The sequence below is a fragment of the Drosophila ficusphila genome, unplaced genomic scaffold (genome assembly GCF_018152265.1).
Source record: "Drosophila ficusphila isolate 14025-0441.05 unplaced genomic scaffold, ASM1815226v1 contig_414, whole genome shotgun sequence".
NCBI classification, from domain to species: Eukaryota; Metazoa; Arthropoda; class Insecta; order Diptera; family Drosophilidae; genus Drosophila; species Drosophila ficusphila.
This window is the reverse complement of record NW_025064328.1, coordinates 11,323,108-11,335,185: the sequence shown is the minus strand read 5'-3', so window position 1 is coordinate 11,335,185 and position 12,078 is coordinate 11,323,108. Positions and strand designations below refer to the sequence as shown.

Sequence of the window (12,078 nt, the reverse complement as noted above, 5' to 3'; positions counted from 1 at the left end):
GGCCCCCCAGCGCAAAGATATCAACAGAAACTATAAAATATAGATCAATCTTGGCCGAAACTGTAGGGCTTCTGCATGAGAAGTCGTGTCAGTGCCTGACACTCATTTGTAGTCATCAAGTGAACTGAGCCAAGCCAAACCGATTCAAGCCGAGCCAAGTCGAGCGGAGGGAGCAGAATCAAGTCGCTGGCCCGCGGCGGTGCCAAATCAATTTTTCAGCTTAGCCGCCCCCTCCTCGTCATTATCCCGTTCTTACTGCTCGACTGACTGCACTGAAAACATAATCCTTTATTTCAAATCAAACTTTACATTTTGACTGCAGTTGGTTTTCATTTATCCATAGTGCTAGATTTATGTAAAGTCTTTTGAAACTATTCAAACTATTCTTTCAAAGTAAAGATCTCTAAGAAAATGCCAAAGGCTGGAATTGTGTTTTTTTTAAATGTATACTGAATATATACAAAGGCAATTATCTTAAATTTTTTAATTTTTGACTTCTAATTCTGAAGGATTAGCAAAACTTAAAAACTTTTTATGTGTAAATATTTTACGGAAAAAATTTAAGAACCAGCTGAATACTCAAGCCAATAAATAATAGTTAAAACATGATTTTAATTATTATATCTAGTCAATTTGAAATTAGTTTCTAAATAATTTTACCTGACGTTAGCTACATACTATTATCTCATTTAAAGTTATTAAAATTATAATTATACAAACTAAATTCGATCTTCAAACTCAATTGTAACATTTTTTTCAAACACTATCACTATTATCTCATTTAAACTTATTATAAATATAAATTATACAAACTAAATTCCGTTTTTAAACTCAATTGTAACATTTTATTCAAACACTATCCCTTCTGTTAAATCTTTTCTGAGTGTATAAACGTTAATTCTGTTCTAGCCAGTTACGCTTAGGCTTGAGCTTCGCCCTCAGTCCGTCCCGCTCGCTCCGCTCGAGACTTCATTCAGCTAACTGTATAGTTTGTAGTTGACGTTTTTACCGCTAAGGTTCGTGCTACGGTAAAAATATGAGGAGCCAGGCAGAAGACAGAAGACAGAGATAGAAGATAGAAGAACGGCGTTGGTGTTGCCGCCGTGTTCTTGGTGTTGCCGTATTGTTGTTGCTGTTGTTGTTGTGGTTGTGTTGCTGCTGTGCCGCAACAGCAGTAAAGCGAATATGCCGAGGCAGCGGGAATCGCAAAAAAAAGAAACAGCTAACAGAACCTAATGATAAAGAACACCATCTAGACTTGGCCAAAAGCTAGTCAGCCTAGCAGCGGCTTATTTAGTATGTCAAAACATGTTTTTGTTGTTCTTGTTGTTGCTTGTGATGTTGGTGTTGCTGCTGTTTGTTGACTATGGAAAGTGGGACACACTTGGTGCAGATGTTGTTGTTGCTGCTGCAGCCACACAAAGGTGAATAGCCAATAAATCGAGGCTTGTAAATTGAAATTCTTTTTAGCATGGGGTGTGTACACACACACACACACACAGTACACCTGTTGTTGCAGTTGCCACTGTCTTGGTGTTGCCACTGTCTTGGTGTTGTTGTTGTCTTGTTGTTGCTGCTGTCGCTGATGTGTTGCTGATGTGTCAGCCTGTTAATTGCCGCTGCCTGGGATGCTTGCGCAATGAGCGAGTGTTCATTTGCATAGCTACAATTCTGAAAGGGGGAAGTAGTGGAAAAAGGGGCTACTTTTGGCTTTGGGGGATATATGTGCGATTATCTGAACCATCGCTGATCGTCGGTGGTCGCTCTGGGTGAGTGCTCACTGTGGTTAGCCTGCTGTTCTTCTCTTGCATTCGCAACAAGTGGAATTCTCTTGCTTACCAAGTTTTTTGGGGTGTGAACTCATCATCTGCGCAATCCTTGACTTAAGATCTTTCAAATATTTACAACTATCTGTCAAGTTAGCAAATGTTTGTTTTGGCATAAATAAAATTGTAAAACTGCCGAACAAAACATTTTTTTTGGTAGCTAAGATTGTTTTATGGATTCTATATAATTGTGTTAAATAATCATGTTTAATTAATAACCATAATCATTTTTATTTGCAATGGAAACATGATTACTATAAAAAATATCATGAAAATTGAATTGAATTGAATTGAATTTAAACTTTTCCTCATACCTCAAATACATAAAAAATCTAGCTTGAAACTTATTCAAAAATATTTCTGAAAAAGTTCTCCCAAAGATTTCTATGCCATCTCCATATAATTTCAGAAAATAACTTATTTGTAGTTGACGTTTTTACGACTTAGGGAAACCTCTTTTAGAGTTTGACAAAGAGTTCTTAAAATAAAGTCTCGTAAATGAATTTGTTTAAATGCGCATTGTAACTTTATTGAAATTTACTTTTAAGTGGTACTTAAAATGATTTAAGGCGTACTTAAACCTTGTATGTAGGTAATGTAAATGTTTTAATTGCAAGTACCTGTCATGGCTCCATTGCTGCCGCTGCTACTGTGATGACCACCACTGTTGTCCCTGTTCGAGGAGTTCGAAGTGCTGGCCGATGTTGCAGTTGCACTGGCTGATGTTGCCGATGTTGCTGGTGTTGCAGAGGTTGCTGTTGATGTTGCAGCGGGTTTCTGGGCGGTCAACGGTGGCATTGGCGGTGGCGTTCGCTCCTTGGATCGTTTGAGGCTGCTCTCCTGATTGGCTGACATACTTTTGCCCAGAGAACTTATGTTGCTGATGCTGCTGAAGCTGCTCAAACTGCTGAAGCTGCTGGAACGCGCCAAAGCAGGAGGATCCGACAGGAATTTAACCTGACTTTGTTGCTGTTGTTGTTGCTGCTGTTGCTGCTGCTGCTGCTGCTGTTGTTGTTGTTGTGACCGCAATTGTGGCACCCTGTTGGTGGCCAATCGCTTGGCTGCCGGCGGTTCTGGTTCAGTCTCATCCTCGTTCTCCGCCTCCGTCTCCAAATCCCCATCCAAATCGTTATCCAACTCCGGCTGCACAGTGGCTATAATCGTTCCCTCCTCGTTGGTCTGCTCAAAGCAGACATCCAGGAGAGTGGTTCCTCCGCCAGCTTGCAACCCGGCTATATCCTTCAGATCGATCCAACTGGCGCCCAGCTTATCCGCATCGCTGAGTGGCAAACTCAGCACCCGCGTGTCGCCCTCTTCCACGATGTGAAACGATTGCGTTGGCTCGATCTTCACTATGATGGGTTGGTTGGCCAGGATCTGGGCGGGTGGAGCACTGCCCAGCAAACTGGCCATGTTCTCCTCCTCCTCCTCGGCGGCCTCCAGTTCGCTGAGCTGCTGTTCGATCTGCAGGTAGGTGCTACTGCTGCTGGAATTGCCAGCTCCTCCCGATTGCGACTTCAACACATCCAACTTGAGCACTGTGCATTTGTCGGTTTGCTGGTATTGGTGCTGCTGTTGGGGGCGTGGCAATAGAGCCAAGGCGGGAGCACCCGATGTCCCCGAACCCTCCGAGATGAAGGTCAAAGGTGGCGAAGTCCCTGTGGACTTGGTGGAAACACTCCTCGCTGAGTGGATTAGTTGGGGTAAAGATGTTGGGTTGGAACCACTAGAGGAACCACTAGTGGAACCTCCACTTCCTCCTCCACTTCTTGCCACAATTGTGGTGGAAACGGGCAGCGGTATTATCGAAATGGAGGGCACCTTGCTGCGCAGATTGGCAACCGCTGCCGCTGTTGCCGCATCAGTGCCAATGAATGTTGGTCCGCCGCCGCCGCCTCCCGAGGATTTTGTGCCGCCGGCGGACTTTGCCTGCTGGATCAGCAGGAGATCTCTGGGCCGCTCCGTTGTGGCGGCCGTTTCTTCACTACTTTTCTCAAAGGACTTTCCTTGCTTTTCCCTTCCCCGTAAATCACTTAACCACACTCACACTTTCACTTGGTTCATTGCTTGCTGTTATTTCGGTTTTATTTTCTATTTTATTTTTGCTTTATTTTATTTTGGGTGTAGAAGCACAACATCGAAATAAATTGAAAAATCAGCCTTACGAAAGTGCACTTAAAAATTGTCCACTAAACAAGTTCATTCATTTAACATTGCGCCTCGATTGCTTGTCAATTGGTGTAGATACCCCCAAGCTTTTTGCTGGGGGGTTTTGTTTTTTATTTGGGGGGTGGTGGGGGGAGGGGCTTTTGCAGATGCACCTGTGCGTTTCGTTCGGTTCGTTTCTTCTTTTTTCTTTTGGTTCGTTTTGCAGCTGGAAATACGCGTCGTATACTTAACGTAACTTTGTGCGATTGAGTTTGGGTTATAATTTGCTGGTTTTGAACTGCATTTTTGGTTAGTCTTTGGTTTGTTCCTTTTTATTTGCTTAATAGCCACAATATGCTGCAGTTTGCTGGGTTATTGTGCAGCAATTGTTGCTGTGTTTCGGTGAAATGTGAATGCTTCTGTATCTGTGTGCTTCGCTGTTGCCTGTGGTCGTTGTCATCCTCGTTTTCTTATCCTGCTGCTGCTGTTTTTGTTGCTCTTGTTGCTCCTTATGTTGCTGCTGCCCTTGTTGTTGTTTCTGTTGTTGCTGCTGGTGCTGCTGCACATGCAACGCGTCGCCGCTGGATGGCTGCAAGGCTGCGCTACAGCATTCGGTTGTGGCAGCGCCATTGGAACTCGACCACGTCAAAACAGTTGGAAGTGTGCCTCTGGATGTGGCAATGTTGCTGCTGCTGCTGCTTCGGCTGCTGCTGCTGCTGCTACTTCTACTGCTGTTGATTTCCCACATTGCGGCACGCAACCCTATGCAACCACCACCCCGAAGGCCCCGTCCATCCTGGCGAAACAACAACAACAACAACCACAACCACCAGCTGTGTGTTTGTGGAAAGTGGCTTTAATAATCGATTTTTCAGCGGCACACTTGCCAATCAATATTTGGCACACAGGAGCAATGCTGCAGCAGCTTTCCCTTTTCCACTTTTCCACAGGAAATTCAATAGCACTTGGTTGGCTTAGATTTTAAAAACACTTTTATATTTAATTTATTAATAAGGGTTCACTGTATGCTTCACTGTTTTTGTGGTGGATTTTCACTTTCAAGAGTTTGAGGTCTAAATGCACCGCGCGCGTTTTTTTTTTTTTTTTGTTGATTTTTGTGGGGCTCCTTTTTTTAAACTTGGAACAGCAGCTGACCGGAGCTGCGTCCTTTACAGGAATGTGTCCCAAATTCGAGTGCCACAAACACAGTTCGTTCTGCCGCTGCACAAACTTTCCGTTTCGTGGGGGTTGCGCCTCAGTTTTCTGGGAAAATCCCAAATGTGTGTGTGCCAGTGTGTGTGTGTGCGGCAGTCTGAGTGTGCGTGTGTGTATATCCGCACATGCAAGTTGAAAAATGGGACTCGCTGCGAACTGCTGCGAAAATAGGGTTAGTAGGCATAATGCCAAGTGCATAGCCAGGAAAAACTGGAAGCCACAGCACGAGGGAAAACGAGCACAGGCGAACGAACGTTGTTGCGCAGCTTTTCCACCCTTAGCCATTCCGTCGAAGTGGGAGGGTGGGAGTGAACCACAGGGAAATTCCCACCGTGGTGGAAAAGCGTCACGGGAAATTTCTGCACGCTCGAGGTGGAAATTTCAAAGGGCGGGATTATTTGAATGAATCTACAATTTTGAACAGATTTTTAAAGCTCTTTAATAATAACATCTGCTTGCAAATCATAAACTTAAATTACATATGTTTATACCTAGTTTAATGAAAACATTTTTTTTACCAATCAATATTAAATGCGCAACATTAATTATTCCATTACTTGGGATTTTAATGAATAAAAAACTGTTTAAAATAATATTATCGCGTTATTACAACACATAACCGAAGGGTTAGGCTAAATCCTTGTTTAGTTTTAAATTTGTAGTTTCTGTTGAAAAAAAATTGATTTTGTTTATATGGTTTATGGTTGTATATGGTTTAAATAATTCAAGCGTTCGAAAATGGTCTTACATCCCTTAAGTTTTTTAATACATATTACGAAAAAAGTTCTTAATCTTATATATAATACATAATGTAGAAAACCGATTTTCACACATTCACAGATTGTTTAAAATACTTCATAAATTAGATACCAAATGGTATCGACTAGAATCTTACGATAAAGATTACTCATTTTCTTTATTAGGCAACTAAGGTTCTTCAAAGCCAAAAAAAGACAAACTGAGTAAAAACAAATCGAAGAACAGCTATGGCCACAATGACCCTCAAATGACGGTTTAAAAAAAGGGAGAACAACTCGGGCATTGGCCAACCGCCAAAGAAAATTTGGACTAATCGCCTAACTGGGCCTCAAACTAACAGATCGTATCGGTTCGGTTCGGATCGGATCGTAACCGTCATTAATGAGGATCAGGGGGAGGGAACCTAGAGCCCAACTATATAGCAACTGAGGGCCGATGAGGGCGAACCAAAAGACCACCGTTAAGATGGATTTGGAGCCAAGAGCCAAGAGCTAAGAGCCAAGAGTCAACCATCAACCATCAACCATCAACAATCAAGCATCAAGCATCAAGAATCGGCATTAATATTTCATGTTTTTCCGTTGCTTAAATCATGTTAGATTTATTTTGCGCCGCTTTCAGCTGCCGCTTGCGCAACAACAATCAACAGCTAACAGCTAACAGCTAACTGGTTCTGCCAGCAACCGACGACTTGCAGCTAAACTTGGCTAAAACACCGTTGGTTCTAACGTGAACGCGAAAATGTGTGCCTCACCGTTGTAAACTTCTTGCGGCGGTGTTTTGTGTGTTGTTCTGTGTTGCCTCATCTATATATCTATTGCAAGTTTGTGCCGATTCTAACCTGTTTTCCTTTTGCACAAACTCTCCGAAAAAGTCCCGTAAGAAAGTCCCAGTTATTCAAGAGGAAAAACCTGTTACACGCAACTGGCTCAGAGAGCTGATTGCCAAGAAAAGTATATGTATAAAGACCAGAAAAGAAAAGAACTGAAAAGAACAGAACAGAGCGGTGGAAAGAACTGAGAATTGTATATGGCCAGAATAGCAGCAGCGAACAGCAAACACGTTAGTACCGTTGCCTCGGATTCTTTGTTGCGCAACTGTGTTGCAAGATTAGCTGCGACTTCCAACTGGTTTATTGCAGCCCCACTGTCGATGAGGCAACAGTTGGCCATTACTGTTGTTCTACCAGCACTGTTGCTGTTGCTGTTGCCTTGAAGATGTGGTAAAATCTTTTGGCTAGAATCGGAAATCCAGCGGCAAGACGACGTCGAAGTCGAAGCGGCACTGCATTGCATGTCTTGCAGCTTGACTGCATATCCCATCCATTTATTTGCGGCTATTGAAAGCCGTTGCCTTTTATAATCAATTAGGTGTTTTTTTTAGCCAGTTTAATGATTCCATTAGTGGCTTTTGGGCTTCGGACAGACAAGGCTGATGTCGGCCGCGTAATATCACCAGAACTATTTTGATTGCCGGAGAAACTCACTTGTTAACTTATTTACTCAAGGGGAAAATTCAAAAAGTTTCGAAAGCCCTATGAACTTACTCTAACCAACGGTAAATTATATATAAAAGAAATTACAGGAAAATAACCATTTAAATCAAATTAAATCTTAGTAGATAAATTATTTCAGTAGGTACAATATCCAACCATATAAAACCTTGCTTTAAGCCATTTTAATTTATTATTTGTATAATTAAGTTAATCATATTTTGGTAATCATCGTAGTATTTTTTGCCCCATGATTTCTAGTTACTATGAAATTAAACCTCTTAAGGAATCATAATAACGTATTAACGTGACAAACGTGATGGCAAATATCTTAAGGGAACATTAAAAAGAAATGATTCATTTAGGTAGATTTTTATACCCTTGCAGAGCAAAGGGTATTATAATTTTGGCCAGAAGTTTGCAACGCAGTGAAGGAGACACCTCAGACCCCATAAAGTATATATATTCTTGATCAGCATCACGATCTGAGTCGAAATACGTCTGTACGTCTGTCCGTCTGTCCGTCTGTCCGTCTGTCCGTCTGTCTGTCTGTCCGTCTGTCCTCCTGTCCGTTTCTGCCTAAACTAGTCTCTCAGTTTTAAAGCTATCTTGCTGAAACTTTCCCAAAAGACGTGTAGTTATTGCACGCAGTATATAAGTCGGAACGAGCCGGATCGGCCGACTATATCGGATAGCTCCCATACAAGAGGTCAAAAAAATAAAGGATAAAAAATTATTACGCCGTTGTTTTTGATCAGATCGACTTGAATTCTTCAAGATGGCGTTTTCTAACAGTTATTAAATTTCGGATTAAATTTTATCAAAATCGAATAACCCTATCATATAGCTGCCATAGGAAAGATCAAAAAATATATATAGAAATAATGGCAAAATAATCATAACGTTGTTGTTTTTTATTCCACGAGCATGATTTTTACAACATCGACTTGATGAACTAACCTTGAACCGAGAAAAAAATTTCATCAAATCGACTATATCATATAGCTGCCATATGAACAATAGTCGAAAATATGGAAAATTAATAGAAAAGTCGTCATAGCTTCGATGTATTATGTATTTTGTTCGATATGTTTGATGACTGCAAGGGTATATAAGCTTCGGCTTGCCGAAGCTAGCTTCCTTTCTTGTTTTATTAGTATTTTGCATTAATTAGCACATATTTGTTTCGCTTTTGAATGCTTGGCTTTAAGGTTTATTGAATTCTTTAACCAACTCATTCAATAAGAGACAAATAGAGATATTAGGAATGAATTATTTATTTCAAAATGAGATTTATTTATTCACATTTGTTTTATTCCGAAAAAATGTTTAGAACAATATAAATCTGAGTCTTAGGAATAAATATAACAATGAATAATATGCTCAATAGATAAAAATGTTAAATAATATAAATACATATTATAAACCCCATTTATGAAAGATGTGATTTTGTAAGGAGTATCGCATGTTGATCCCTTAAAAATAGAAATTCTATAGTCTTATAGTAGGTCCCCATTCCCCGCACTCACCTCTGATGGTGCTTGGCATGTTATCCAGGTTCTTGGATCTCTTCAATGGACAGACTTCCAGACTTTCATTCACACACACTCAGAGTGACCGGATCAATGTCAAGGCTTTGAACCCGCCACTCAACCAGATCATGATCACGATCGTTAAATTTGCGAATTAGTTCGAGTCGCCGGGATGGGGTACTTCGATCGCATCAAACGGTTTTCAAACGCGCTCCGAACAGCCGGCGAAGGTGATGATGAAGTCGGCGAGGCGGAGCGGAACGGAACGGATCAGGAAGGAGAGCGAACGCGAATGCGATCGGGACTGGTGGCGGCGATCCGGCAAGAAAGAGAGAGCCCAGAATCCGAGTGGACTGGACTGGACGTGGGGACATGCGATTGCACACTAAATGGCCAGAAACCGAGGCGAAGACCCGTTGCATCCGATGATGATAATGATGAAGATGATCATGATGATCATGGGGTTCCTCTTCATCGGCGGCGGTTGGAATCATCATCCTCTGGCGGGGAACCTGTGTGTGCGTTGGCGAGCGGAAAAACAAGCAAAAACCCCAAGTTCCAAGCCCAAAAAGAAACAGAAACAGAAGCCCAGTCCGAGAAAGGAGAAAGGAGCTGTAAGTCCAAGAAGAAGAATAATAATGGAAGAAGAAGCAGACGAAGTTCCCACCTCAACACACGCGCTCACCAACACACCTGCAAAAAGGGGCCGCTCACCACAATTCCTGCTAATTAAATGCGTGATCACAGCCCGAAAATATCCACGCAGCAACCAAAAATATACAGTTGCAACTTACTATGTTGGATTCTTGATACGACGGGATAACAGACTCATATTTAATAAAGATGATTGAAATAGGGCAAAATAACTGTTGTACAATTGAAAACATTGATTTATTATTGGAAACTGATTAAATATAAGTCCTTTTCTTAAACATTTACACATTTATTAAAATATAAATTTAAAGCTTTTAAGATACATTTTAATTTTATGTTCCTCAAATATTGTTTTAGGCGAAGGTGTCAAGATTAGTAAGCTCCTAAAGCTATAAAATATTTAGAATTCATGTAAATTGAAGGTGCTAAAGATTTTTACATAAAGTCCAAAACCCGTTTAACAGAGTTAAAAGAAAATAACACGATAAGATTAATTTTTTCATAAAATACGTCAATATTACTTAATATTTAATCCATTGTTTATGTTTGATTTATGGAAGGTGGCCTGTATCGAGTGTTGGCTGGTAAGAGATACACAGCCAGCGGAGTCATGCGTGCATTTCATCAGAGATGATGGGATGTCCAAAAGTCCGAGAGTCCGGCTGTTACTCCCCGAGTGATACACGTAGAGCTCCAAAGAGTCAGGGACCCGAAACCCGTGACGTTGTATCTGTATCTGTGTATCTTTGGGGCCCGTCATCGGATCGCAGCTCGCTCAGTTGCACCTTTAATCGCTGAGCAAACAGGAAGACTTCTACGGCAAACACACTCACACATACACACACACACACATGAGCTATGTGGTGAGCGGGAGAGGGGAAAACAGGTTGAGAAGTACCGCTAAGCGGAGGCCCCAACTCTCCGAGGTCAACGAACGTTCTTAGCGCTCAAGAATGCAGGAATCAAAACACACCAAAAAACCAAGAGAGTCAAAGAAAGAGAAAGAGAGAGAGGGCGGAAGAGAGAGCAAAGAAAGCGGGAAGAGAAAGAAAGCCAGGCGATCGTTTTAAGAGCGGCACAGGTAAGCACTGCAACTAAAATCACTCATTTCTCTTCGTATCTGTATATTTTTGTTTGTGTTTTATTGTATGCACATGCACTTTTGAAACGAATTTATCTGTTGCTTACAGCTAAATGAAAAAGCTTACAAAATGTGTATTTATAGCCGCTGATTTAAAAAGAACAAAATAAAAAGAGAGAGTGCGGGAACAAAAGCCGCTTTGTAACTGCCTGTCTCATGACCAAAAGAAACCGAAATTCTTATTCTTATTGCTCAATATTTGGTAATACACACTCATGTACACAGATACACTTGTAGATACAACTACAGATACATTTGACGTGCAAAAGCCATTGAATGTAGCGGTATTTTGTCGAAATTTTCAGAGTCTCGAGACGAGTACAAAGCTCATTGACCTCTCTCTTTCTTTCTTTCTTTCCTCTCTCTCCTGCCCCATTCCCTTGTAACAAGTGTGTAATGAGCGGGGAATGAGGGGCCTGATTTGCTTTTCTGATATTTTTTGGGCGTTTTAAGTCGGGCTTCCAGTTAACATAAGTTTCAAGCATTTTCGGTTTTTATGTCTTCCTGTTAGACATCGTTTTCTCTGGGGAATTTCTTGTAAATCTGCTCAGATGGGGTATTTATTTATCGTTAAGCCCACAAGCGAATTAGTCAAGAAGAGAGGGGGGTATTTGGCTGACAGCCTGTTGATCCCGTTTACGTTTGCTGGCCTGCGATTGGTCAGTTCCTTTGTATCCCTAACAAAGGACACCTCCTGCCATTGGCTGTTGCTCCCCACCCGCGCTCTTTCTCCCTCTCTTTCTCTTGTCCCTTGTCCTACTTTGTTGTCGGTATCCTTTTGTTTCTCAACTGCCTGTTGCTGCATTTGTATACTCTTTCTGTGTGTAAGAGAATTTCCGGAACAAGGAGATCGCATCACAGAATAAAATAATATGGGAAACTCAAATAATTATACTTACCGTTAAATTTACATTTATTATATTTACATTTATTTACAATTTACAATTTTTACAACATTGGTATGTAATATTAAGTACTCAAAAGATTTTTAAAATAGAGTGTATAATATTTGTATATTGTATTTGTAATGAAATATCTCTTAATATTGATTGTATTATTATTTTTATGCATATAAACTGAAAAGGACAATCTTAAAGAGTATCCAAACTTTGGTGAGCTACACCAACGCTTTTCCTAAGCTTATTGTTGTCATCGCTCATATTAGGAAAATAGCCGTCCCGCTGTTTATTAGCATTTTCATTTGGCCCAATGTCCTTCGTTTTTCCAGCAGCAAAGCAACAGTTTCCGGGTATAAATAGGTCCTGTTCGACTTCGATTCCATTCAGTTCGTCTTTGATTCGAGTCCTGTGC

At 41.0% G+C, this 12,078-nt stretch overlaps 2 protein-coding genes across 3 annotated transcripts in view; both read right to left on the bottom strand.

Moving 5' to 3' along the window:
- The window catches only part of LOC108096687 (probable nuclear hormone receptor HR3), a 30,140-nt gene extending 26,427 nt beyond the window's left edge, over positions 1 to 3,713 (bottom strand). The window contains exon 1 of one of the 2 annotated variants that reach the window (XM_017198490.2): positions 2,447 to 3,713. In XM_017198490.2, coding sequence (XP_017053979.1) covers positions 2,447 to 3,239 — 793 coding nt within the window. In that variant the 5' untranslated portion in view covers positions 3,240 to 3,713. The remainder of the gene's footprint in view (positions 1 to 2,446) is intronic. The other variant, XM_017198489.2, reaches the window with a different exon arrangement.
- A 74-nt stretch (positions 3,714 to 3,787) lies between these two features.
- LOC108096688 (putative uncharacterized protein DDB_G0288537) lies at positions 3,788 to 5,356 on the bottom strand. The gene has a single exon (XM_017198492.2). It carries the CDS (start codon positions 4,720 to 4,722, stop codon positions 4,315 to 4,317), a length of 408 nt encoding a protein of 135 aa, XP_017053981.1. The 5' UTR covers positions 4,723 to 5,356; the 3' UTR covers positions 3,788 to 4,314.
- Positions 5,357 to 12,078: the final 6,722 nt, after the last annotated feature.

Bases quoted from the DNA above. Each gene is read 5' to 3' on its own strand.
- LOC108096688 (XM_017198492.2), bottom strand. From the start codon at position 4,722: ATGTGGGAAATCAACAGCAGTAGAAGTAGCAGCAGCAGCAGCAGCCGA.